This window comes from Desmodus rotundus, chromosome 5 (assembly GCF_022682495.2).
Source record: "Desmodus rotundus isolate HL8 chromosome 5, HLdesRot8A.1, whole genome shotgun sequence".
NCBI classification, from domain to species: Eukaryota; Metazoa; Chordata; class Mammalia; order Chiroptera; family Phyllostomidae; genus Desmodus; species Desmodus rotundus.
In genome coordinates, this window is record NC_071391.1 from 32,423,059 (window position 1) to 32,449,588 (window position 26,530).

At 53.8% G+C, this 26,530-nt stretch overlaps 2 protein-coding genes across 3 annotated transcripts in view; both read left to right on the top strand.

Moving 5' to 3' along the window:
* Positions 1-5,172, top strand: part of PTPN5 (protein tyrosine phosphatase non-receptor type 5) — a 49,146-nt gene extending 43,974 nt beyond the window's left edge. For both annotated transcript variants that reach the window (XM_045194155.3, XM_045194156.3), the window contains 6 exons: positions 18-97; positions 282-419; positions 1,013-1,123; positions 3,246-3,406; positions 3,496-3,609; positions 4,031-5,172. In XM_045194155.3, coding sequence (XP_045050090.2) covers positions 18-97; positions 282-419; positions 1,013-1,123; positions 3,246-3,406; positions 3,496-3,609; positions 4,031-4,124 — 698 coding nt within the window. In that variant the 3' untranslated portion in view covers positions 4,125-5,172. The remainder of the gene's footprint in view (positions 1-17; positions 98-281; positions 420-1,012; positions 1,124-3,245; positions 3,407-3,495; positions 3,610-4,030) is intronic.
* A 1,300-nt stretch (positions 5,173-6,472) lies between these two features.
* On the top strand, positions 6,473-25,718 carry IGSF22 (immunoglobulin superfamily member 22). The gene is made up of 23 exons (XM_024559049.3): positions 6,473-6,564; positions 7,798-7,931; positions 10,141-10,272; positions 10,518-10,654; positions 11,011-11,110; positions 11,193-11,232; positions 11,442-11,616; positions 12,270-12,383; positions 12,894-13,056; positions 13,689-13,961; positions 14,886-15,170; positions 16,144-16,268; positions 16,356-16,497; positions 16,630-16,926; positions 18,017-18,319; positions 19,589-19,762; positions 19,973-20,101; positions 20,759-21,055; positions 21,517-21,605; positions 21,808-22,000; positions 22,696-22,995; positions 23,801-24,130; positions 25,446-25,718. The coding sequence occupies exons 2-23, from the start codon at positions 7,823-7,825 to the stop codon at positions 25,514-25,516; spliced, it is 3,978 nt and encodes a 1,325-aa protein (XP_024414817.2). The 5' UTR covers positions 6,473-6,564; positions 7,798-7,822; the 3' UTR covers positions 25,517-25,718.
* Positions 25,719-26,530: the final 812 nt, after the last annotated feature.

Sequence of the window (26,530 nt, forward strand, 5' to 3'; positions counted from 1 at the left end):
TGTCTCTCCCACCCCAGACCCTCACAGCAGAGTGTGTCTGACCTCACCAGACCCTGACGACCCTCTGAGTTCCTACATCAACGCCAACTACATCCGGGTATGTAATCCCATCCCGCCAGCCTCTCCCTGAAAAGGACGTCCACGCTGGTGGGCTCCATCCTCTGGGCTTGTTCCTAAGCCAGTGCACCTGCTGCCAGCCCCCCAGGAAGAGCCTGAGGGTGGGGACTGGGCCCCGGGAACATGGCACCTGACCCTGACAGCCTGGACTTGGTTGGCCACAGGGCTACGGTGGGGAGGAGAAGGTGTACATCGCCACACAGGGACCCATCGTCAGCACGGTCGGCGACTTCTGGCGCATGGTGTGGCAGGAGCACACGCCCATCGTCGTCATGATCACCAACATCGAGGAGATGAACGAGGTGAGCACCCCATGCTGCTTCTAGGTGTCACTGCTTTGAGCCCTCCCAGTGCCACTTGCTCCTGTGTTCTCACAACAAGCTTGTGAGTCGGCAGTGTCCACTCCACTGTCAAGGTGAAGGAGCAGGAGGCTCAGCAAGGTGGAGTCATTCACTCAGGGCCACACCACTAGTCCGGGGCGGAGCCTGGAGCTGGCCTCTCCACCTCCAGTGCCCATGACCTCCACCAGGATTCCCTGCAGCCTCCTAGGCTGCCAGGGCTGACGCTGGCTACTTCCTTACCCATGACAATCCATTTATGGAACCCCCAGAAAAGTCCTTCAAGATGGGTATTACTTAATTGGGACCACTGTAATAGCATAATCGATAAAATATGATTTTAAAAAACGGGCATTACTCCCATTGCCCAGATGCAGAAATGGAGGCTCAGGAAAGGGAAGTAACTTGAAGGTTAGGAAGCTGAGATGTGAACCCAGTACTCTTAACTGCAAACCTGTTGCCGTCGTATGTCTCTCCCCGCTGGCCCTGGAGAGGCACTGGGGAGAGTATGGCTGGGGGGCCGGGGTGAACCGCAGCCCAATCTCGGCCCCCTGCAGAAGTGCACCGAGTACTGGCCGGAGGAGCAGGTGGTACACGACGGTGTGGAGATCACCGTGCGCAAAGTCATTCACACTGAGGATTACCGGCTGCGACTCATCTCGCTCAGGGTGAGGCCTGGGGCGGGGCGGGGCTGGGAGGATGGGGGCAAGGGCACTGTTGAGGACATCACAGAGAACAGCGTTCCAGAGTCCACTGTAGCTGAAGTCAAGCCCTGTGTCTTCCAGGATTTACTGATGAGCAGGGATGAGGGAGGGGTGAATGGACATGGGGCGCAAAGCAGGACCAAACCTCAGTTGTATTTCATGCTGTTGGGTTCTCTGTGTGTCTGCACTGCCATTCATAAATGCATTCCAGCACCCAAATCCAGGACTGTCTGGATAAGGGGTCTCCAGCTGCCTCCAGGACTGTCCTTATAAGACCACGGTGACTTTGAGATCCGGGCTAGACATATCCCTTTCACCTGGGCTACTGGCCTTCTGGCCTGTGGAGCCCAATCTGTCCACCAGAGGGCAGGCACGCCTTGTTGCATTGGGGTTGCACAAGGAAGCTGTGACCACAGAAAAAGGGGGAAAAAAGGGAGAGACAAAATATGAGCAATACAAAACAGCCCAGAAGAGTGGGGGAAGGCATCCTCCCACCCTGAAGTTGTGCTTCTTCCAAGAGCAGCATAATAGAGGAGACTGTTCCTTTGGAATCAGGAGGATCAGTGCGTTATCTTTCTGAGAAATGATAAGAGCCACATTTGGGGAAGGCAGGACCACTCCAATAACCCCAAGGGCTGGAAGAGGTGAGCTGGGCAGGAAAATGACGCCCTGTCCAGAAAAAGCTCGGGAAGTCTGGTGGTGCTGGTGGCCACAGGGCCCAGTCCAAGGCCTGAGCCCTGTCCCTCCGAGCTGTGTCCTCTCCCACTGAAGGGGATGCGAGGTAGGATGTCAGGGAGCACTCAGCCCCCAGAGGGCAGTGTCTACCTGAACAGCTCTGAGATACAGGCCTGGCTGAAGGGCAGAAAGGCCCCAGAGGTGGGGGCGGAGGCTGTGGTAGCAGTCAGAGCCCGGTAACTCAGGGGACCAAGGAACCGGCTTCCTGTTTCCCCAGGAAGAGAGGTTGGAGGGAGGTAGGGCTGCCTCATCTTCTCGGTGCCACAGGACTGGTTAGGGAAGAACCAGGGCAGCTCGGGGTTTGGAGGCATTTACTTCGGTCCATAAATGATCGTAAGCACCAGCACTAGCCTGGTTCTGGGGGAGGTACTGGGAAGAGAGCTGACTGAAGCCTGTACTCTCCTCAAGGAGCACCCGTAAAATGGCAAGCACTGAGCTAGAGACAGGTGAGGGAGGGCACAGGAGGACACTCTGCCAGCTGTGGTGCTCGCTATGTCCTCACCCCTGTGTTCTTCCTGACGGCTTCCTGGAAGTGGTAATGCTGAATGGCGTTTTGAAGGATGAGTAGGAGTTGACCAAGGGGCAAACAAATGGTGTTTTTTTCTCTGCATTCCTGGCAGAGAAGAAAGTAAGGCCATGGAAGTTAGAACATCTCAGTGTGTGTGTAGCTACGCACCACTTGCAATGCGGGAGCATCGAGGACCAGCACATGGGGCAGGAACAGGCCTGGAAGGGTCAGCCCTGCACATGTTGTGTTTGCCAGGCTGAAGGCCGAGGGAGCAGGGAGAACCATGGAAGGGTTCTGAGCAGCGGGTCCAGATCTGGGCTGCAGACAGAGCTTTTTGACTGGTGTGGAGACGGGAGAGTCATGGGGTGGGGTGAGAGGCCTGCCCAGGGAAGAGATGACGAAAGCCAAAGTGGAAGAAGGGTGGGGGCGTGGATTGGGGCAGGGAGAGGAGGGAAACAACACTTGCTGGGGGTGGGGGTCCGGGTGGGCAGGCCAAGCTGTGAGGCAAGAGGAAGAGCTCTGGTTCTGTGACTGAGGGGCGACTAGGCTGCCTGTTAAGATAAGGAGCTGGGAGACGCACCTCTCTTGGATGATGCGGGGTAGCTGGGCCAGAACTAAAGTGAAGACCAATGCGGACCCGGCTGACCAGCCGCCACTGCCAGACTGGCTTTGGGTCTCTGGTGCCACTCCACAATGCGGCGTACATGGCAGAGGCCAGAGGTCCCACTCCCTGTGTCCTCCCTCCTGTGTTCTTCCTCCTCCCATCCCTTCCCCATCTCTGGGCTGCTTGGTGGGCTCAGAGAGCTCACATGTCTCTGGGGCGGGCCTCTGTCTCCTGGACAGAGCGGGACGGAAGAGCGAGGCCTGAAGCATTACTGGTTTACATCCTGGCCCGACCAGAAGACCCCAGACCGGGCCCCCCCACTCCTGCACCTGGTGCAGGAAGTGGAGGAGGCTGCCCAGCAGGAGGGGCCCCACTGCGCCCCCATCATCGTCCACTGCAGGTGGGTCCTCCCAGCCACCCACCACCAGGGCAGGGCAGCCCCACCCCTGCTGCCCCGCCCCCTCACCCCACCCATCCCTCGGCCCTCAGCGCAGGGATTGGGAGGACTGGCTGCTTCATTGCCACCAGCATCTGCTGCCAGCAGCTGCGGCAGGAGGGCATGGTGGACATCCTGAAGACCACGTGCCAGCTCCGTCAGGACAGGTCAGCCCACGGGCAGGGCAGGGGCACGTGGAGAGCTTGAGCCGTAGGGGTCGAAGGGAGAAACCAACACGTGCTTGGGGCGAGGGGCAGGAGCACTCTGGGTACGGACCTGGCTGATGGGGTAGGGAATACAGGTAGGTGGAGGGTGTGGATCTGAATGGCCGGTGGCTGGATGGAGAGCGAGAACCAGCTGCTGACCTGAAGGGCAGGGCTGAGTGGCAAGGCATTCCATCTCTGTGCCTGCCGTCTGTGCCAGAGCGGGGGGCTCAAGGAGGAGCAGAGGGAATGGCTGGCTAGGGGTGGCCTCTCCGAGCTGTGCAAAGACAAGGCCCTCACAAGTGGTTGGCACTCCGTGGGCTCGGGGGCACCCCCGCAGCCCGCCCCCAACAACCCACCCCCGCTGTGCATCTCTGCCGGGCAGGGGCGGCATGATCCAGACCTGCGAGCAGTACCAGTTTGTGCACCATGTCATGAGCCTCTATGAGAAGCAGCTGTCCCGCCAGCCCCCCGAGTGACCTCCCTGTCCCCCCGAGGTCCTTCGGGCACCACCCAGCCCCAGTCTGGGCCCTCACCCCAGTCGCACCCCCAGGGCCCAGCCTCAGGTCCTGGCTGCTCCCTGCCCCGCCCCACCCCCGCTTCCTTCTCTCCAGCCTGGCCCCTGCTCCCAGACATAGCTCTTCCTACTGTATATACTGGGGGTGGGGCGGGGCGGGGGAGGGACGTGCCAGGCCAGGCCTGGGGCCCCAGGGCCTGACCCATGCCACGCAGACCTGGGGCCTCAGTTTTTAACGACGGTTCCATTGCTACTTGATTCAAAATGTTTCTGTGCCGCACTCCAAGTGTCCTGCCCCAGCGTGTTCCGTCTGTCCGTCCATCTCTGCTGTCTGCACCGGACACTGTGTCTCCTCAGCCTGGGAAAGGGGTAACGAGCTCCAGCCCCTAAGTGGCCCAGCCAGAGGTGCCCAGCACGGGCCCCTACCCCACTTCTTCCAACAGACAGATGGCATTTTGCCCCCAGTTATTGGGACAGGGTGGGGAGAGGGCCTGAGGACCTGGAAGTCAGGCATGGGGATCTCTCGAGTTGGGGGAGAGCTCTCAGCCAGGGGAGAGGTCTCTGGGTTGGGGCAGGGGAATATCACAGCCCGGATGGCCCCTGGGTGTCAGGTGCCCTCAGGAGGCAGTGACCAGCCGGGGAGGCATGGGGAGGAAGGGGGCAGATGGGGGGCTGTGAACCCAGAGGACCTGGGCCCCGGTAGGGGTGGTAGGGGGAGGGGAGCTCTAGGGATGGGGTGAGGGCCCAGTCCCAGACCTGAGTGAAACGTTTCTCTGTCACTGTGGGAAGCCTTCCCAGAAGTCCTGCTGTGTGTAGCTCTGTGTGTGTTCCTGTGTCCACACGTGTGTTGAGAGCCCATCAGCAGGGCATGCATGACTCTTTGGCAACATGTGTTATCTTGGAGCCACGTGTTTTTATTGCTGACTTTAAATATTTATTCCACGGCAGACAGAGACATTTGGTGTCTTTTTATAATTTGCTCGTGGTCATTGAATAGAGCAATAAACAGCATTTTGAGCAAAACTAGCCTCCTGGGTCTGTGTGATTGCCTCTTCCCGCCACTGCCTGCCTCCCTGTAGTGTCATCTTCTCCTCCCAGTGTGCACACCACACAGCCTGGCCCTCGATCTCCCTAACACCCCCTTGTGGAGATTGGGAGTATGAAGCGAATCCAGGTCTACAAAGCCAAAGACGTCATTAGACAGGATTCTCACCCCACTCACCCAATCCAGACAGAGCCCTGGGACGTAGGGAGCCTCAAGAACAGGTGTGGGAGGCTTCTACAGGAGGCAGAGTGGCTGGCAGGGCACCGGTTCTGACAGATGGGCCAGAGACGCCAAGGCTGGGGCAGGGAGGTTGGGAACATTCAGGTCACCCTGCCAGGCCCCTCCCTGATGGCCAGCACTCTTACCCGTGTTAGCCCTACAGCTCCCAACAGCAGCTGCAACCTGGTGATTTCCCTTTTAAGGTCTGGGCTGAGAGTAGCCCTTCCCAAGGGGCCTGGGGAACTCTGCCCATGGGCTCAGATTCTGGACACTCCTGCTCTATTCTTGCCCCTGCCCCCAGGGATGCAGCAAAAGTAACTGTGATACCAAGGCTGGCAGGCAGAGGTCATTTTGGGGCAGGAGGGGACCCAGGGCAGGGCTGCTGATCAGCTGGCATGTCCTTACAGGTACCAGAACCCTGCATGGGCTGGTCGAGGGTCTAGCCACACAGGTACACCACATGGAACAATAGGGAGCAGCTTGAACAGCCTGGATGGAGGTCATAGTAGGTGCGATGCTGTCCAGCCACCCTCCAACAGCAGGCTGGGCCTGCTGCCCTTCCCCCCAGACTGGGGGATTAGGCTGTAGGAGTGGGCAGGGTGAGGAGGGCTAGCATTTCCCTGTCCTGCCCCAGGGTGGTCCTGTGAGGCCACTCCGGCTGCGCAGGCTCCACAGGGATAAGTGGCGCTCCCCTGGATTTGTGCAGAATGGCGGAGCCCGTGACCTTCCCAGTGGACTGTGTGCATGTGCTCACACACACACTGCCCTGAGCCCTTCAGCTCACATGGTCCCCACCCAGCAGCAGTGGGAACAAAACCTCTGCCACAAGGGAGCGGATAAAGCACCCCTGGAGGCTCCCCATGTGCCCTTGCCCAGCACTTCCTCCAGCCTTAGCGCCAGCCTCACGTCCCCTCACCCCCACCCCCACCCCTACCCCAAAGCAGTGTGTCATCTAGCTGGGGCAGCTGTAGGACCTGATTAGGGCATTGCCCCCAGGGGCCAGACATTTAAGGAACCAGCAGCCTCACCACCGTTAAGGCAAAGGAAGAAGACTGGCCAGTCTACAGCCCAGGCGCTAGCCTCGCCTCCAAAGCTGTGGACACAGCATTTTGAGTGTTGGGAGACTGGTCACACGAAGGTAAGACTTCTCTTGTCCCTCAAGAAGGGGCAGAGCCTGCTACCTTCTGAGCCCGGAGAAGGACGGCAGGAGCTGGGACAGAGATGGTGTCAGAACCCAGAGGGAGAAACAGGACGGGCGGAGCTACATCAAGGTGGGGCGGAGGATAGGGTTTAGCCTCGAACTGCCTAGCTCAAAACAGGGCTTTGGGGTCCCTGGAAGGGCGCAGAACTGCAGCATCAGGAGGCCAGGACTCCAGCCAGAGTGACCTTGGGCAGGTTCTGCCTCTCAGACATCGGTTCCTCCTGTGCAAAGCAGAGGTTGAAGAGCTGCCACACTGGTCAGATCAAAGACGGTAGGTGCCTGCGTCCGTTGAGATGCTGTGTAGCTGTTAACAAGAATGGGGGAACTTTATGAACTGGTGTGGAGAGACCGCCAAGATGTACGGGTGAAAAGGGGGCTGAACAGTGTATATAATAGCCACCTTGCACGTGGAAAAGGGGGACAGGACAAAGCCATTTGCATTTTCATGAAGGAGCCTGGGGGCTGCCAGTGCTCACCTACTGGGGGAGGGGTGGGAAGTGGGGGTCTCGAGAGTGGACGGGAGCCTCTGCATAAAGAAGTTCATACTCTGTTACTGTTTAACTATGTGACTGAATCACCAATTCAAAAGTATAAGAAATAAAACTCAACCTCTGCCTTTACTTTGTCACAAACGGAAGAGCCGTAGAAGTGAGCTGTCATCTGTCTCAGCATTCCACCAGTGCCAGGGGCCCCCAGGGCCCAGGGGGAACGTGCACAGCTTCCTCCCGAGGCCTGCTGCAGTATGGCTTAGTCAGCAGGCTCCTTCTTAGGTCTGACTTCATTTCCTTCTGATGAAACCGCCAGCACTGCCTCCCTAGTTCCACGTAGCCATCAATAGCTATCCACAGCTCACTTGGTTCGCCAGATAAACCTAAGCCCTGCATCCTCTCTCCCAGAATCCAGAATGGTTTGGGACTGTTCAGTGGGGGACGAGCCCATTGGTCCTTGTAACCAGGCAGGGAAAGTGGGATATAAAGGGATGAGAGGGGCCAGGGAGAAGAGGCTTGCTGCCCGACTTCTCGCCCTCCCTAGTGCACTGTCATCGTCCCTTATGTCCACCTGCCTCATCCCCTACACACGCGCGCACACACACACACGTGAACATCTCTGAATCTCCCTCCTACTCCCTTCCTTGTCCTTCCTGGCCTCATCCTCTCCCTGTCCTCCCAGGTGAGGGCCCACGTCTGCTGTCGCCATGACAACCGTTCACCACAAGCAGGTGCTGCAGGAGCATGTGTCCATGGAGTTCTCCAGCTCCACCACCCACGTGCAGACCTTCTCACAGACCACCAAGATCGTGGGAGGCAAGTGGAATGGGGAGGAGGGGTCAGCAGGGGGCAGTCTTGCTTCTTCCACATCCTCCCCCTGGGTGGCCTCAGTCTTTGTGCCTGCTGGGCCCCTCGAGAGCCCAAGACACCAAGAGCCATTCTCTCCCATCCTGTGCTTCTAATTTGTGCATTGATAAAGCTTCAGCTGGCTCGATGTTCACCCATAGATCAGCTCTCCAGAAAAACAGCTTAGGAAAAACCCATCACATGGCTGTGTGTGAGTGATGAACCCTTAAATGCTTGAGGAACTCAGAGCCATAGGTAAACAAGTGTATCTCCAGTGGTAGGATTTCAGCATTGAGGAAGTTAGGGAGGTAGCTACCTTGCCTACACAGGAGTAATGCTGACCCTGCTCCACTTAAGAGTTAGAAGACTTTGAACGGCCAGTGGAGAGAGGATGAACAGATAAACAAGTGACCTAAGCTTCCAGGCTCTCAGCCCTTGGGGACCAAACCTGGGAGAAAGAAAGCTGAGAAATGGTCTCCGAGCAGAACAGATTGTTTTAGACATGTCTGTAGGGAAAAGTGATTAAAAGATAGCCAAGGGCCAGGATATTGAATATCCCTCCGTCCTCCCAGCCATTGCCCCTCCCTCAAAGTCCTCTAGAGACTGTCCTTCAAAGTCCTCTGTGCACAGAGGTCAAAGCCAGAGAAACACGCTATATACCAACCCCCGCTCGTCAGTGAGGCAGAGCAAATAGGCGGTGGGAACTTGAGACCAGAAGTTGCGAATTCAAGTGATTATGCAGTAATTCTTAGCACTGGCTGCTTGTTACAATCACCTTAGGATGGCGGTAAGAGAGAAAGGAATGAAAAGAATAACAATACCTGAGTCTCACCCAACTGTTAAACCAGGTGTGTGTTTTTAAAACTCTCCAGAGGTTCTAATATGCAGCCACCGTTTAACACCACTGACCAGGAGGGTCCAGGCAGGGAACAGAGATGTGTGAAAAAGACTGAGGTGAGTCATAGAGGACATACCCCATCTAAAGAGCAGCCATATTCGCCTCCCGCTGGTTGTTACCATGTGGAAATACGAGAATCCAGAAATCTGATTTTTTTCCTGAAATCTCACAATTTTTAGATATAGGGCTACTTTTTGTTTAAACATTGCAGAGGTCAAACAAAACACAGGCGCAGGCCCAGTGCAGCCTGCCTGCTGCATGTTTGAGGCCTCTGATCACTATTTAACAGCAGGGCTCCTCAACCCATTTTCTCTTCTCAGTCGCTCAGATTGGTGGGATAATGAAGGCACCTCCTTCACTTGGTTGTTGTGAGAATTCAATAAAATAAATGCTCTCTGAAATGTGCTCAGCACAGTTCCGGGCATAAGGAAAGGACTCTATAATTCAGAGTCCTTTTAACTCACCAGCCGACAAGATTTTGTGTGGTATAGTTTATATTGAAAAAAGAACTTTTTGTTTCCCAAATATAAAATTATATTACCGCACTGAATATGCTCTTTCAATAACGAGATTCCCAGATAGAGTCCCACTGGACTGGGATTGCTTCCTGTCCCTCACTCAGGCATCACTTCTCCGTGTCACTGAATTCTGAGCCCACAGAAGGGCAGGGAAAAGACCCACAGCAGAGCTTAGCTAGCTACCAGGCCTCGTAAGCAGGAGCAGGCCAGCCCTTCCTAATGCTACTAGGGGACTTCCAGGAGACTAACACAAAAAAAATCAGGAAATTCCCAAAGAGACCTGACTGGTGTGGCTCAGTGGGTTGGGTGTCTACCCACAAACTGCCAGGTCATCAGTTCGATTCCCAGTCAGGGCACACACCTGGGTTGCAGGCCAGGTCCCCGGTTGAGGGCATGTGAGAGGCAACCAATCAGTGTTTCTCTCACATATCAATGGTTCTCTCCCTCTCTTTCTCCCTACCTTCCTTCCCCTCTCTCTAAAAGTAAATAAAATTCCCCAAAGAGAAAAAAAAAAGGTCTTTGGCTCCAAAACAGTGCTGGACTATTGAGGGGTGGGAGAGACGTTGGCTCCCCCTGGTGGTTGAAGGTTGCCATACTAGAATACAATGACCCACGGACTCCCAGGGCCTCCTTACTCAGCCAAAGCCAGTCCTGCCCACGCTGGCCTAAAGTGCCCCACCATTGCCTCAAGAAAAGGCCAGCACTCTAGTCCCAGCCTGAGCTCCGCCTGGAGCTCATTCTGACCTCTCACCACCCGCTGCAGAGGAAGTGGTGACGAGGAAGTCATCGAGCACTGCAGAGTTCTTCAGTTTGGTGACTCGAAGTTCCAACATCCCTGAAGGCGAGAGCGTCCCAGAGTTCGTGGAAAAGCCTCATCCAGTCACCGCACCTGAGGGTGCGTCATCCACACCTCCTGTCTCCCCAGGCCCCTGGGTGCTTCCCTGTCTTCCCCCGTGCCCCAGCCACCCCACGACCATCCCCACCATCCCCACTGTCCCTTAATGCACAAACACAGACAGAGCCAGGCCTGGGGTCCCTGTCCTGCCTGGGCTGGGCAAGATCCCTGGGAGGAGGCAGAGAGCAGCCAGAAGGTGCAGCCTGGAGGCTAAGAGGTGAGCCTGCATCCTGTGCCCACGGCAGGGGATAAAGCTGTGTTCCGAGCCCAGGTGCAGGGAAACCCCAAACCCAACATCTCCTGGAAGAGGGAAAGCGGCATCCCCATGAAGGAGTCTGCCAAGGTGTTCTATGACAGCATTAACAAGGAGCACGTGCTGAAGGTGCGGGGCCTGAGCCTGTGATCCGGTTACCCATGAGGGCAGAAGTGGGGAGGCCCCTCTCTCCACCGGGCAAGCCGAGAGTCTTCTCACCCACATGAGTCACAGCGAGACCCCAGACTGGGAGATGGGAAAAGAGGCCGTCATTGCCCCAGAGGCGGGGCAGGATGAGAGTCCATTCAGGAGCTGGGTCTTTCCTAGAATGAGCAGGGGACCAAAATTAGGGGCTGTTCAATCCTCCACACGTGCACTCATCACTCAGCTCCTCCCTCCTCTCCCCAAATAGGCCCTCCTTTCCCACAGAAAGTCTCCCTGTGGTCCCCTCCCCTGTCCTTACTAATGGCCTGACTCTGATCCAGCTGGAGCCACTGACCGCGGATGACTCTGACAACTATAAGTGCATTGCAAGCAATGAGCACGCAGATGCCATCTACACCGTGTCTCTGCTGGTGACAGAGGGTAGGCCGGCCCCCTTCTCCTGGCCCTTCTTCTTAAGGACCAAACTCCCCTTCTCCGATCCTGTCCCTCTCTCTGTCCTCAGGTCAAGATAAAATGGATTTCAAAAAGATGTTGAAGAAGAGGTGAGGCTGGAAGGAGGCTCCTCTGCCCAAGGGCTGTACCCCCACCCTCCAGGCTAGAGCTTCCTGAAGGCATCTCGACAGGGCTCTGATTTAATGGCCCAGGCTCCAAGAAACCAGGGAGTGGGGCGTGGTATCTGAAGGTTAGGAGAGCCTTCCTCTGTCTTCAGAAGGAGTTGCTGAGTCAAAGCTTGGTACCCACCTCCTCCCAGGGCTCCCCCTGCTCCCAAGAAAAAGCAGAAGAAGGTGACAGATGAGAAGGAGATGCTGGAGATTTTGTCCAAGGTGCCCAGGAAGGACTTTGAGAAGGTCTGCATGGAGTACGGTTTCACTGACTTCCGGGGGCTGCTCAAGAAGCTGAAAGGGATGAAAAAAGTAGAGGTGGAGGTCAGTACCCATCAGGGGGCAGGGGTCTGCAGGATGGGCCTGTGTTAGCGCCTGCGTGTCTCCTGGCCTGCACACACAAACCCAACGGCATACACTCTCTACAGCGAAAGCAGGAAAGGAACTCAATTTACCTTTTACCTTTCCTCTCCTCACCACTCCCTAATATACGTGCATGGACCTGGAGTCAGACAGGCCTGGGTTCAAATCCCAGTTCTAGTGCCTTATTAACTGTGTGAATTTGGGCATCTCTCTGAACCTCAGTTTCCTCATCTTCCAAATGAAAATTATACTTTCCTCTTTCATTTGTTTTTCTGTTGGTATTGTCATTCATTTACTCAACCAGCTTGTCATTATTAAGCATCTACATTGGAATTAGAAAATCTGTGTAATGGGCCCAGGTCCATAGTGACTGTCCTGTGAATGATGGTGCTTTTCTCACCACCCCCCCACCCAACCCCAACCCCGCCTAGTGTATCTGTCTCCCCCTAAATCTTCCAGCTGATCAGTGGCAGGAAGTAGGGGGAAGCACAGCTGTCTAATCAGTCCAGTTATTTCTCCCCAGACCCTCGGGGGGCTCCTCCAGCATTGGGGACACAGACTGGGCGGGCTTCAGGTGCCCCTGACACTGCCATCTTATTATCACAATCTCTCAGAACATCCGGATTCTGAAGCCCCTGGAAGACATAGAGACCAAGATTGACACCACAGTGATCTTCGACTGCATCATGGAGCTGAAGGATCCCAATACCAAGATGACTTGGGTCAAGGTGGGGGAGCACCTGGTCAGGGTCCACCCCAGCAATATCATTTCCTCTCTGTACCCCGTCCCTTTGCAGATGCTCTCATGATCCATCCCGTGTCCTCTCTGACATCCCATTGAGGGGATGCCTGCTGGTATGGTTGAATCTGCCTGGAAGCTGGGCTCTATTCTTAGCTGTTCTACCACTTGGCTGTTTAATTTGAGGCATTACTTTCCTCACTTCCATGGTCACCGTGGAGGGTACACACCCACCCTCAAAGTCATTGAAGATCTGTGCCCCTAAGAGAGAGCATCTAATGGCCTCATGCATATTAAGAGTTCAGACCTTAGGGAAAGCCAGGACCCTGGATCCCGCTGAGCCAGATGATGAGGCCACAGAGATCTTAGGGGCCTCCAGGTGTGTTTTAGGACCTTAGAGAGGTAGGCATGGCACCTTTCAGCTCAGACTAGTCTTGGGGACTAGTTTGAAAGTCTCCTGAACCACTTCATCAACTTTTCTATCTCTTACATGAGACAGGATACTGAACCATTGAGGATCCAATACTCCCTGGGCAAGTATGATGTGAAGCAGGTGGGCACCAAGTACATGCTGGTTATTACCAACGTGAACATGAATGATGCAGGCATCTACACCCTGAATGTGGGCAACAAGCAGATGACTGCAGAGCTCAAAGTGCTGGGTATGAACGTGGGCATCAGGGGGCACCAGGAGGACAAGGTCAGGGTCAAGGGGGAGGAATAGCCAAGGAAGGGGTCCATGGGGAAATGGAATAGAGGACTGCGGGACTCTGTAGGAAAGGCCTGCATGGGGATGGGAGTTCACAGCGCAGAGAGACAAGTGCCACGGGCCAGTGTAATAGAGTGGTGAAGGGCACCGTCTCTGGAATGAGACTACTGGGACTCAGATCTCAGCTTCTGTCACGAATGAGCTATGTGATTTGGGGCAAGTTATTTAATGTTCCTTTGCCTCAGTTTCCCCAACTGTAAGATGGGGAGTAATTGCAGAATCTACCTGTGTGGGAATTGGATGCCTTCATATGTACACATTGGCCAAAAGACTGCCTGGCAAATATCCAAAACTACACAAGTGCTTTTTAAAATTGCTATTGAAACCAATACAGAGGAGACCATATAAACACCATAAGAGGGGACTCCAGAATTCACAAGCAGAATGAAAGGAAGGATACTTTCCCCAACTGTGGGCTATAGGAGAGCCAATGGCATCTGGCTCTCTGTGTCCCCTTCTCCATCCCACTCCTCAGGAGAGACAGGGCTGCAGTCCAATGACGGCCCCTCCTACTTTTTGCTGCAGATGAGCCACTGAAGTTCTTGGGAGAGATGAAGCCGGTGAAGGTGACAGAGCGCCAGACAGCAGTATTTGAGGTCCGCCTCTCCAAGAAAGTACCTAATTTTACATGGAAGTTCAATGGGAAGGAGCTGAAGCGGGATGAAAAGTATGAAATCACAGTGTCTGAGGATGGTCTGACACACACACTTAAGATTAAGGATGCCAGACTCAGTGACAGCGGCGAGTTCTCTGTGGAGGCAGGGGACCTGGTACAGAAGGCCCAGCTCAATATTGACCGTGAGTGGTTGAGCCAGTTCTTGAGGGGTGGGATTTATGCCACAGCAACCTCCATATGGGCAGCCATCCATCCATCCATTCATCCACCCATCCATCCATCCATCTCCTCTTTGCAAGGCCCTGTGATGGGTACTAGAAAGAGAAAGGGTTTGCCTCTCCACTAACTCCCAGTCTGGTTGGAAAGGCTCATGTAGAAATGGAATTTGAACAGAAGTTCTTAAGCAAGGAGTCAAGATACACTGGGGTCTTATTGTCAGCTGGGAAATCATGGGCCAAGAAATTATTAGCGTTTATGGCCCTAATATCATATGTTACAACACATCACTCTTGACTACTCACATTCTTATAAGTCATTTGGAGAACTACACGTGATGGTGGGTACACCAAGAAGCATGTCTCGCACGTGAACCACACTTGATACATGTGACATGGAATTAATCATTACTGCGATGGAGGGAGACACAGAAGCTGTAGGAGCCCAAAGAAGAGTCACCACCTGGCAATGTCAGAAATATGATGAGGTGATGGCCAAGCTTTACCAAGAACAAAAAGTAGTTCAGCCTTCGGAGAAGGGGGGAGAAGAGAGGACATTCTCAGCAGAGAGAATGGCATGTGTAAAGACTCAGACACCAGAGAGACAATGCAATTATGGCTGGAGTTACAAGGGGGCATTTATCCCACTTCACAAAAGAGGAAAGTGAGACTTTGGAGAATGAATGCATTGCCTACAGTCAGCCAGAACTAAAGGGCAGAGCTGGGACTCTCCCTGCCATGTGCCTCTATGGGTCACGTGTTGCACGCAAACGCACTTGACGTCACGAGTCCCTGTGTTTTCTAGGGCCAATAAGAGGAGCAGAGCAGCATGGAGCTGCAGAAAAGGATGTAGGAGGTTGGGGGCAGGCCCAAGTGTTTCTCTGTCTACAGGCATCCCCATCAAGTTTGTGAGCACCCTCAAGAATGTGCGCGTGAAAGAGAGGAGCCGGGCATGCCTTGAGTGTGAGCTGACGTCCAAGGATGTGACACTGCGCTGGAAGAAGGACGGGCAGCTGCTGGCGCGTGGCTCCAAGTACAGCATGAACCACGAGGGCAAGCGGGCAGAGCTGATCATTGAGGACGCACAGCTCAGTGACGGTGGCGAGTACACTGTGGTGGCCATGCAGGACGGGGACCCCACTGAATACTACAGTACTTCCATGGTCACCGTGGAGGGTACACACCCACCCTGTCGGTCCCCACCGACCAACCCCCTGACCCTAACAGTTCCCTGTTCTGCACCCCTCTGACTCCAACCCTCCCCCAGACTGTGATCAGTTCCTGCCTCCCCACTCTGACCACCCCAATCTCCCAAATTCTGACCATCTCTGACCTCTCAGGCCCTGAACATCTCTACCTCCTAGACTAGCGATTTTCAACCAGTGTGCCAGAAGAATTTTTAAAACATGCGATACGTGACTATTTAGTCAGGGGCACTGACCTCTTTTCCCTTAGATTGTCAAATCAAAAAAATGACAACAGCCAACACAACAATAGCCACCCAGTGTGAATGAATCAAAATTATATTTTCTTTTGGCAGATCATCAAAAAATATGTTTTGGTGTGCTGCCAAATTTTAGTAATTAGTTTGTGTGTGCCATGAGATGAAAAAGGTTGAAAGTCACTGTCTCCCCATCTCTTGAACTCTATCCAAAATCCCTTGACTTCACTCATCCTTGACCTCCAGCCTCTGACTGACCCCACAACCATGATCATCCCTCACCCCTTACCCCGAGCAGCCCCTGTTCGCTAGCCCTGACTATTCCTCACTGACCCTTACCAGCCGCAATTTCCAATAACCCTGGGCATCCCACAGACCAACAAAACTACCATTCAACATCCCGACTCCACTAACCACCTGTATCCCCACCATCTAGTCCCCTTCTTTGAGCACCCTAAGTGCCCGCTGACCATTCTGTGATAATCAGCTACCCACCCACCTCCCGTCAGTCATATCCCAGTCTTCCTGGTCCCCATTTCCTAATGCCACAGACTTTCCCTGAACCCTTCACCTACTTGTTTCCATCCCCACACTGACCATTCCCCAGTCGCCCCTTGACCATTTCCAAACCTCCTGTTCATCATAACTGATTTTGACAGACACAACACACTGGCCCCTTCCCAGAGCCCCTGCTCCCTTTCTCCCCAGAGCGTCTGGCCACAGTGAAGAGTGGGTTGTCTGACGTGCACGCGGCCACTGGCAGCCAGGCTGAGCTGTGCGTAGTGCTGAACGACGAGAAGGTGGAGGGTGTGTGGCTGAAGGACGGCAAGGAGGTTGGAGCAGGAGCTAGGGAAGGGGACTAAGGAGGGAGGGGTTCAGCGGGCATACACTTGCACTCATGCCCACCCCTCACCCCCCAGATCACGGACCTGCCAGGTGTGCAGATCGTGAAGCAGGGTGCAGTGCATAAGCTCATCTTCCCCAATATGGGCCCCCAGCACGAGGGCAAGTACACATTCCGGGCCAAGGGCGCAGAGAGCGAAGCCTCGGTATTCATTGCAGGTAAGGTTGCCACCCACTGTAGACAAGCCCCAACCACACCTGCCCCACCCACGTGCTCGTAGCTCCTCCTCCACCCCTGGACACCTCCCCTATCCCTACTGGGCCAGCCTTCCCTACCTCCCCTCCCTGCAGATCCTCCTACCATCGACCCCTCTGTACTGGAGGCCCTCGCTGCACACCCCATGACTGTAAAGGTGGGTCACACTGCGCACATTAAGGTGCCCTTCCGGGCAAAGCCACTTCCCAAAGTGACGTGGTACAAGGACGGTATGGAGGTGACGGAGGAGGAACGTGTGTCCATGGAGCGCAAGGAAGACCAGGCGCTGCTCTCCATTTCCAACTGCGTGCGGGAGGACAGCGGCCTTATCCTGCTCAAGCTCAAGAACGACCATGGCTCAGCCACAGCCACTGTGCACCTCAACGTGCTGGGTGAGGGCAGGGCCCTGGCCGGGCTGCGCTGAGGGCACCCACTGCCCGGTGCCTGGTGCCCGGTGCCCGGTGCCCAGGGGAGGAGGCAGACTGGGGACAGAGTTGGAGTGTGGGCTCAAAAAGGGATTGGAGTGCTAGCTTTGTGGCTAGAAGCCCCACTTCCTAACTGGGTAGCCTTGGGCAAATCAATTAACCTTCCTAAGCTTCAGTTTCCCTTGTGGAAGAGGGTGATTTTTTTTTTTTAAGTATGTATTTCAAGTGAATAAAGCACATAGCAGAGTGCATAGCACATAATAGGCCTTCAAATGTTACTTAAGTCTGTTTTTGACTGGGAGATGAGGACATGGTTGGACATATGATGGCAATGAGGTGAAAAAGAGGTGAGATTTTAGGGATGGAAGTGAGGTCGGTTGGGAAGAGCGCTGGGGTTGGAGGTGAAACAGAGTGAGGGGAAGTGACACAGGGTTGAGGATAAAATGAGGTCGAAGGAAAAGATGGAATAAGGGTGGGAATGGGATTTGAGATGGGTCTGAACATAAGGTTAAAGAAAGAGGCAAGAAGCTGGCCTCCGTGAACTCATATTCTACATGCAGCCCACACTCACCATCAACACCTCCTCCTCCTGCATCTCCATTCAGCTGTGGCAGGTTTGGATTTCAGTTCAATTTAGCAGGAAGACTTAGCACCTCCTCTGTGTTCTCAGTCCTGAGGACACAGAGCTGAGGTATCCCCAGCAGTCCCTCAGCCCCAAAGGAACAGAAGCTGGTAGACAGGTGATTATAAAGGAAGGCAGACTGTGATGCCAGAGAACGCTGGTGTTCTGGAAGCTCAGAAGAGGGGGAGATCTTGTCTGGAAGGGGATGAAGGGGGATCTGCCAAGGTCCCTCAGGTCTTTAGTCCACCCACTCCTAGGCAGGCAGGAGTCTCAGGGAACAAGGATCAAACTCTGGATAAGTCTTAGGAGGAGAGGCAGTGGACACAGGGAAGGGCGAGGGATCCAGAAAGTGCAGAATCTAGCTGTGTTCCTGTCTGGCTGGACCTCTGACCCTTGGCTCCGAAGCCCCATCCTGACTCCATCTTCTGTCCTCAGACCGCCCCAAGCCTCCCCAGGGCCGAGTGGAGTTCCTGGAGCTGTCCGGCAATTGTGTGCACATGAAGTGGAAGGCCCCGAAGGACAATGGTGGGCGGCCTGTGACGCAGTTCATCGTGGAGCGGAGGGCAGTGGGCAAGAAGTCCTGGATCAAAGTGGGCGAAGTGGACGGCAAAGTTACCAAGTTCTCCACCGACAAAGTGGAAGAGGGAAAAGCCTACCAGTTTCGTATCCTAGCCGTCAATTCGGAAGGAGTGAGCGACCCCCTGGAGACAGATGAAGTGTTCGCAGGAAATCCCATCGGTCAGTGAGGTAGCCCTGTGCTCAGTGGAGAGCTCAGGGGTCAGGATGGGGCCCTTTAGCCAGAGAGGAATGCTGCTCTGTGGGGAATTTCATGGGTTCATTTCTCAAGCCACCCCATGAGACAGGGGGGTTCCAGAGTAAGAGCCAAACATCGTCTGGTGGGGGGGAATTCTCAGCTGTTCCCAGAGCACATGCACGGCATACTTCCGTGTGCGTGTCCAAAACTGCACACAGTTCCCGGGGCCTGGCTCCACGTGCTTCTCCTTCCAGACCTCACCCCGACGCTGAGCGAGAGGGGTGTTACTATAGAGATAACCTTGCATGCTGGAGAAAACCTTATCCATGCTAAGCTTTTTCCAAAGAGAATCCTTGACATCAACATCTCAATTATGATTAGTAATTAATTACTCACTGCACTGCTTTCAGCTGATTTCCATGTCCCAATGAGTCAAGACAACACCTGAAGAACTGGGACGTTGTGGGTGACACAGGTTGGGAGGCTTCAGTCGGTGATGCTCAATCTTGGCTACACATTAGAATCACCTGAAGTCTTTTTAAAAATGCTGGTGCCTGGCCTCCACCCCAGGCCACTTAAATTAAAATATCTGGAGGTAGGACCTAGACACTAGTTATTGGTGGTGGTTTGTTTCTTCTTTTCGTCCCACTTCATATTAATGTGCAGACACAGTTAAGAATCATGACTTTTTAAAAAATATATATTTTATTTTCCATTACAGTTGACATACACTTATTGTATTAGTTTTGGGTGTACACCCCGGTGACTAGACATCACACAACTTAGTAAGTGATCGTGTAGAAAAGTGTCCCGCCCATCCGACACCATACGTGGCCATTGGACTATTATTGACTATATTCCCTGTGCTGTACTTTGCATCCCCATGACTGTTCTGTAACAACCAATTTGTGCTTCTGAATCCCTTCACCTTTTTCACCGTCCCCTGCTCCACCTCCCATCTGGCAGCCATCAAAATGTTCTCTGTGTCTCTGAGTCGGTTTCCATTCTACTTGTTTATTTTGTTTTTTAGATTCAATCGTTGGCAGATATGTATTTATTGCCATTTTATTGTCCATATTTTTTATCCTCTTTTTTTTACTTCCCACTTCATATTAATGTGCAGCCAGAGTTAAGAATCATGGGTTCAAGGTTTGTTTGTTTGTTTTTAAAGGAGGGGGCCGAAGGTCAGCAGGGGTTGGGCAGTAGTCCATATGCCTCTCTTCTAACCTCTGCCCTCCCTCCGTCCCCTATAGAGCCCCCTGGCCTTGCCTCCCAGCCTCAAGTGACTGATGTGACCAAAGAGGCCGTGACCATCACATGGAATGCCCCCACCCAGGATGGGGGAGCCCCGGTGCTGGGCTACATTGTGGAAAGGAGGAAGAAAGGCAGTAACCTGTGGGTGCCAGTCAACAAGGACCCCATCCAGGGTGAGTTCCTCAGGACAGAGGCCCAGGAGGAACTAAGGGAGATTTTGCTGGATGAACCTGGTACCCTTGCTGCTTTGAATGTACTGCCTCCCCCAGCTCATTCAGAAATTTTACCAGCATCCCATGACCCTCTCTTTCCATGCCTTCCTCTCCATGCCTCCTTACCCTATGGACTTCCCGGCCTCATGATCCCTCGAATTCCCATTTCAGGCACCAAGTGCACAGTGGATGGTCTCCTGGAGGATACGGAATATGAATTCCGAGTTATAGCTTTGAACAAGGCAGGCCCCGGACATCCCAGCATGCCATCTAACTCAGTGGTGGCCAAAGACCCTGTCAGTGAGTGTGGGGCAGCCGGGCCACTACACATCGTGGAGTTAGCCCATTCGTGGTAGAGACAGAGGATTTCTTCTCTGGGAAAGTCTACAGGGGGCAGGGGTGGTATCAAACAGGCTTCACTTTCTGGAAGCTGCCAGCCTGCTGGAGGAACAGAATTCAGACACATAAGAAAGCCAGCAAATACAGATTGAGAACCAGGTTAAGAGGCAGGTTGGGGGAAAAAGTTTTGTATTAAACTCTGAGTATTTCTGGTATCAGGTGAGGGAGTGGAAGTGTGATTGAGAATGAAGTTGGGGCGCTTGGTAGATGGTTGGGAAGGCGCTGAGTTTAGGAGTTGAGGTGGCATACTGCATGTGAATGGATGTGGTGGAGACAGATGGGTTAAAGGTTGGGGTTTTGAATATAGAGGGGTTGGATGTGTAGAATATGTTGAATTTTGAGGATACTGACTTCAAGGGTGAAAGTGTTTGGTCAGTGAGAGGATTGAATTTGGAGGTTGTTGAGTGCACAAGACCAGGTTTTGAGGGGAGGGTGTTAACTTGGGGAGTTGGCGATAGAAGCTGTGAAGTTAGGTTTCAGGGCTGTTGAGTGTGGGCACTGGCATAGGGCTGAGCGGAGAAGAGTTTGGGGGCTGACCGGATGTGTGTTGCTCCCTAGAACCCCCAGGCCTGGTGCAGGGCCTGCACGTGTCTGACTCCTCCAACTCCAGCATCTCCCTGGCCTGGCGGGAGCCTGCAGAGGGCGACCCACCCTCTGGCTACATCCTGGAGATGCGGGCTGAGGACACCAAGGAGTGGTCCAAGTGCACAAAGATCCCCATCTCAGGCACCTGCTACACGGTGGGAGGCCTCACCGAGAGGCAGAAATACTTCTTCCGCATCCGGGCCGTGAATGAGGCTGGGGTTGGGGAGCCTGTGGAGCTGGACGAGGGGGTCCGAGCCATGCCACCACCAGGTGAGGATGCAGAGGGCTGGGGCTGCAGGCCCCCATATCCTAGCTTCCCAACCTTCCTCTCTGGGACTTCATTCCACAGGGGAAAACTGGGCCATGCTGCGACCAAGAAAAAGTCATCCATACTTAATGTGCCTGGAAAGAGCCGGGGTGACCTTAGGGGCTTCCCTCCCCTCCCCCCAAGTCATTATGTGCCAAATAGTATCCTCTGTGTGCCAAAGGAGGTGTGAGGGATACATAAACAAGGGAGACACTGGACCTGCCCTCAAGGGTCTTACATATTATTAGGGGGAGACAGATGAGAAAAAAGTGTGTCGTGGTGATGCAGGGCTGTTAGATGTCGGTACAGCCGATAACAGGGCCACGAAGGAGGAGAGGCTAGGAAAGGCTTTGGAGGGGAGGCTTAAAACTGAGTCTTCTGGAAACAGAGGTTCATGCCCCAGCCTCTCTCTCCTCCATCTCAGCTGCGCCCAAGTTTGACCTCAGTGCCCGGCTGAAGAGTCACATGGTGGTTCGTGCGGGGACAGCTCTCTGTATCCATGCTGCCTTTTCTGTGAGTCATTCCTGCCCCTGGCCCCAAATGCCCACCATTTAACCAAGATGGTGACTGTAGCTCTCACAGTCTCTGCTTCTGCCTCTGTCCCTTGCCAGATGCCTGACACTAGAGCCTGGCAGGAGACTCCTCAACATTGGGGGAGGGCCTGTCCCTGAATACCACCTGCATGACTCCTGAAGCCATTTCCTGTCCCTACTAGGGCTCACCACCACCCAGCGTGATCTGGCAGAAAGATGGCATCCCCACCAAGGGCAGGGAAACCATCACCAAGGGCAAAAACCACTCCCAGTTCCTCATCAACAGCACCAAGCGCTCTGACTCAGGGGTGTACCGCATCTTGCTCCAGAATGAGTTTGGAGAGGCACACTATGACATCCATGTACGGGTGGCAGGTATGACAGTGGGCAGAGGCCTCAGGGAACGTCACTGCACACTCTCCAAAATATAGTTCCCACTGCTGCTTGAGTTCTACCACTATAAGTCATGCCTTAAGGAAGTGAAGGCTTCTTTGGCACCACAAAGTAAGACTTCATCAGCCTTCGCCTTAATGGAGAGAGTGGTTTCAGCCTTTTCTCACTGTCCTGAAGTCCCAGGGGCATTGAACTAGGACCAAGCCCTCGTTTCAGTTCCTGCAGTCTTACCTAGTGAGCTTCAGCACACATTCACAGTAGGTCCAATAAAACCGAGTAGAGAATGGGTGACAGGCAGGAGGGACAGGGTAAGGTAATCCATTAAAAATTTGGGCAACCTCTTACAGAGGGCTGGGAGCTCTAAAGAAAGCCCTTGACCCCCAAGTGATAAAGGGATGAACCTCTACTGAACAGTTACTACATTCCAGGCATTTTACAACAATTCTCTGATAGTTAATGTTAGCCTTACTTTGCAAATGAGGAATTAAATCTCAGAAAAATAAGTAATTTGCCAAGTTCATGGGGCTAGTAAATGGCAGAGCTACACTTCAGAAACAAATCTTTCTGACTCCAAGCCATCCGCTACCTAAGACTCAAAGGCCTTGGCAGGTGGCTGGGGTGGGGGCACAGTCTTCAAGGCTCACCAGGGTGGCTGAGGGACGCTCTGACCATTTCAGATTTTCCACGGCCTCCCACAAACCTACAGCTGTTTGAGGAGGTTCCCAACACGGTGACTCTGACCTGGAACCACAGCCCCGACGTGCAGGAGGATGGGGAGGCCCACTATGTCATCCTGAAACGGGATGCCAGCACTGCCACCTGGTTCACCGCAGCAGAGAGCGTCTTCAGCAACAAGTACACAGTGACGGGGTTGCTTCCTGGCAGAAAGTACTACTTCCGAGTGTTGGCCCGGAATGATATCGGTGACAGTGACCCGCTGGACTCCAAGGATACTTGGCTCGTCAACAAGGACAAGAGTGAGTCAGGGTATTTGGGGGTTCAGGTTACATCTAAGATCTCTGATGCTGGAGATGACAGAGGGATCGAAAGGGGTACCCAGGATTTGAGGTAAAATCAGAGAACCATTGAGGTGGGAGGTGAATGTTGGGAAGCCAAGCGGAGAAGTCAAGGTCAGGAAGCCTAGGGCAGAAGACACCTCTGAGGTATACTGAGAGGTGGGACTAAGGTGGAGGTGGGGAGGTGCCCTTGGGGGATGGGGGCAGTGTTGGGCCGGAGTGAGGGGTGGGGGTGTAATGCTGACATCAGTCCTCTCTGAGCCCAGGGGCTGAAGGGGGTGAGCACCGGGAAGAGTCTCCAAAAAGCAGGGAGCGGGCATGAAGTCCAGCAACAGAGGAGAGGAGGGCTTAAGGGTAGGGATAGTGTCAGGAAATGTGAAGTTCAGGGCTAAATAGGAGAGCGCTGACCCCATAGGGGCTGGGATGACACCGAGGAAAGCTTAGAAAGGTATTAAAAGCAAGATAATAGCTCCAGTCTGGGAAAGAAGTCTAGGACTCCAGGGCCTGGAAAAGCAGAAAGCCCTGCAGATCTGGCTTAGGTCATGCAACCCTGAAGTGGCAAGGGGGTGGGAGGGTGGGGGAAGGGGAACTTCAGGAAGGAGTAAAAAGCCAGTCCCCAGAGTTGGTGGCGTATGGGACTCTAACCCAGGCCATGGGGCTGGATTCCAGGAGCCGGGTCTCAGGGGCGCCTTCGGCACTCTGAAGCAGCGAGTGGTGGGTAGGTGAAACCCTGTAGGTGTTCACAGCCTCTGCATCCCACACACAGTCGAGGACCTGAGCGCCAAGCTGAAGCCCTATGAGGAGAAGGACTGGCGCCATGCGCCGCACTTCCTGACTCCACTGAAGCCACACACGGTGCTGCGCGGCCAAGACTGCACCATGACCTGTGCCTTCCTTGGGAATCCGCGGCCCACAGTGACCCTCTACAAGGGTGATGTTAACATCACAGCCAACTCCAAGTTCTGGTACAACTCCACCAGCGGCGTCTGCACAATTGTCATCCCAACCTGCACGCTCAAAGACAGTGGCGAGTACAGTGTGTTGGTGGAGAATGAGCTGGGCAAGGACCGCAGCAGCTGCATGCTCACTGTCTATGGTGAGTCAAAAGCTGTGGACCCAGGCCGGGGGTGGGGGATGGGGGGTGCCACCTGGCGCAGAGGCACTAAGTGGAGGTCTTGTGGGTTGTTGACACTCTTCCTATGGCTGGCAACGTTTTCTACTTAACCTGCCATCAGGTGGTGTAAACATTAGCCACAGTTGGTACCAGTCTCCACCCTCAATGTCATTTGTTAGTTACCTGGCCGCTGCAGACATGGGAGCTTGCAAACACTTCGCAGACTGGATTGCAACCCTTGGTAGGATTATACCTGACTGGAAAAAGACATTGAACAGGCCCAAAACAGACCCACCAATCACATCTCTCTGGCAGGGTCATGGAAGGAATCTTTATGTCACAAATGTTTGCAAGTGATTCAAGATCGAAAACCATTGGTCTAGTATAAGGACAGATGAGAGGCACCAAGGAGGGGAGGACGGAAGGGAACTAACTAGTGGAGACCCTCCCTCTGCACATGTGTGCCACATTTCTGCTCCTATGTGCACATGTAGGGACATATCTTATTCCTCCCTACACAGTCTGCTGTCTTCACAGTTACACAGCTAGGAGCAGGAACTCTCTGGCAAAGCTGACTGCCTGGTTCCCTCTGGCTAAATTCCCTCCTGGCTTTCCCACTATCCTCTTGATAAAACCCCAACCAACTGAGGCTCCCCCCCAACCTCAACTACCTCTCCAGCTTCATCGGCCACTCCCTGAACTCTCCATGGCATTCCAGCTGGGGTCCATGGTCTCCATGGTTACAGACCTTTTTCATCCTGTTATACATGCCTTTTCCTTGGGGAAAGGACCATGTCCTGTTGCTGTCTCTCAAGTCAGCTAAGTGCCTGGCATGCTGAGGTGATGCCTTCAGAATGGCTGCTAGAACTGTGTGACAAAACTAGGCCAGGGAAGGCACGGTGGGAGATACCTAGCTTTCACACCACACCTGGAGACTCCTGACGACTCCATTCTGGCGGTAAGCCCATGGACCCACGGCCCTGGCTTCTCCGCTGACCAGCCTTGTGACCTTGGCAAGCCACTCGGAGCCTGTTTCCTCCTCTACTTCTTAGGCTTACATGAGATAGTACATGGAAGTGCCTGGCAAATATTAAATCCTGAATAACTGGCAGCTCTTGGCTACACACACTCAGCTGGCCTTGGGAGACTGGAGCTGGGACCCACCCCAGGGAAGAATTGAGGGTCCCAGGCAGGGTGCAGTCCCTGATTCCTACACAGTAACTACAAGTCCAGCAACGTGGAGTTTCCCTTGCCTGGGACATCACTAAACTAACAATTACTTGCTTTGCTCTTTCAGACAAAGATGACAAGTCAATTTTAGCATCAGTCACCGAGAGTCTACAGAAGAAATCCAAGTACCTTATGTGAGCTTCAGCCCAGTCCAGGCACCAGGGTGTTGTGATGTGGGGCCTCCTGGCCTGTCCTCTGCATGGCCCCAGTAAGGGAAGCCCAGTTTGCTCTCTGGTGCTTGTCAATGTAAACATTCAGCAAAGGGATGGGACAATAAACTGTCCGAACTCACCCTTCCCGGTTCCTGAGCATGGTGTACAGCCGGTGTACAGCAGGGACCAAGGAGGTAGAAGGGAAGGTGGAATGGGGATGCACCAAGGCTGCCGAAAGCCTGGTCCAAACCCACCCACTTAGGGAGTGACCAGCCCCCCTTTTGACTGGGTCTTTGCCTCCCCCTCCTCTGTGGCTACATTGTACCCTCCCATCCTCTCAAGGTTTAGGTGGGCAAGTCTTGCCTGATTCAACCCACTCCCTCCTGGTTCTTGACACCAGGTAGGTCTGGGGTTTAAAGGGATCAGGACCTTGCCTCTTTGGTGTCCAGGGTTCCCACTCTTTGAGAACGAGAGCATCTCAGAGCTAGAAAGAATTACTCATCCGGCTCTGGGTTTCAAACTTATGTGTTGGCAGTGGAACCCTTCCTTTAAAAAACCTTAGGAAGCTATAGGGCTTGAAACAAGGATAACGGGCTTTGAGCCTCCCTCCTCTACTTATTCTTTTGCTATCTCCCACCAGAGACTTCTGTAAAAACCCTTTGTTGAAAGTCACTGATTCATGCAACACCCACAAGGGACTTAAGTTGCTTCTATCATACCCCCACAACTGTACAACCCCTCTACTAATGGCGTATTCAACGCCACCCAAGGCTTCCCTTTAGAATTCTGGGTCAGAGCTTTGCCCATTAAGATGCAAATGTCCCTGGAGTGTGGGGGACAAGTTATTCTGCCAGGGCTTCACATCAAAAGCATGAGTCACCCAGTCTAATTCCATTCCTCCCAGCTGTTCAACTGAGCCCGAGTCTAAGAAGAGAGAAGATGGTTGAAGGGAATCTGGATCATTTCGGAGCGGGCAGCAGGTCTGGGGTGAGGCAGGGAG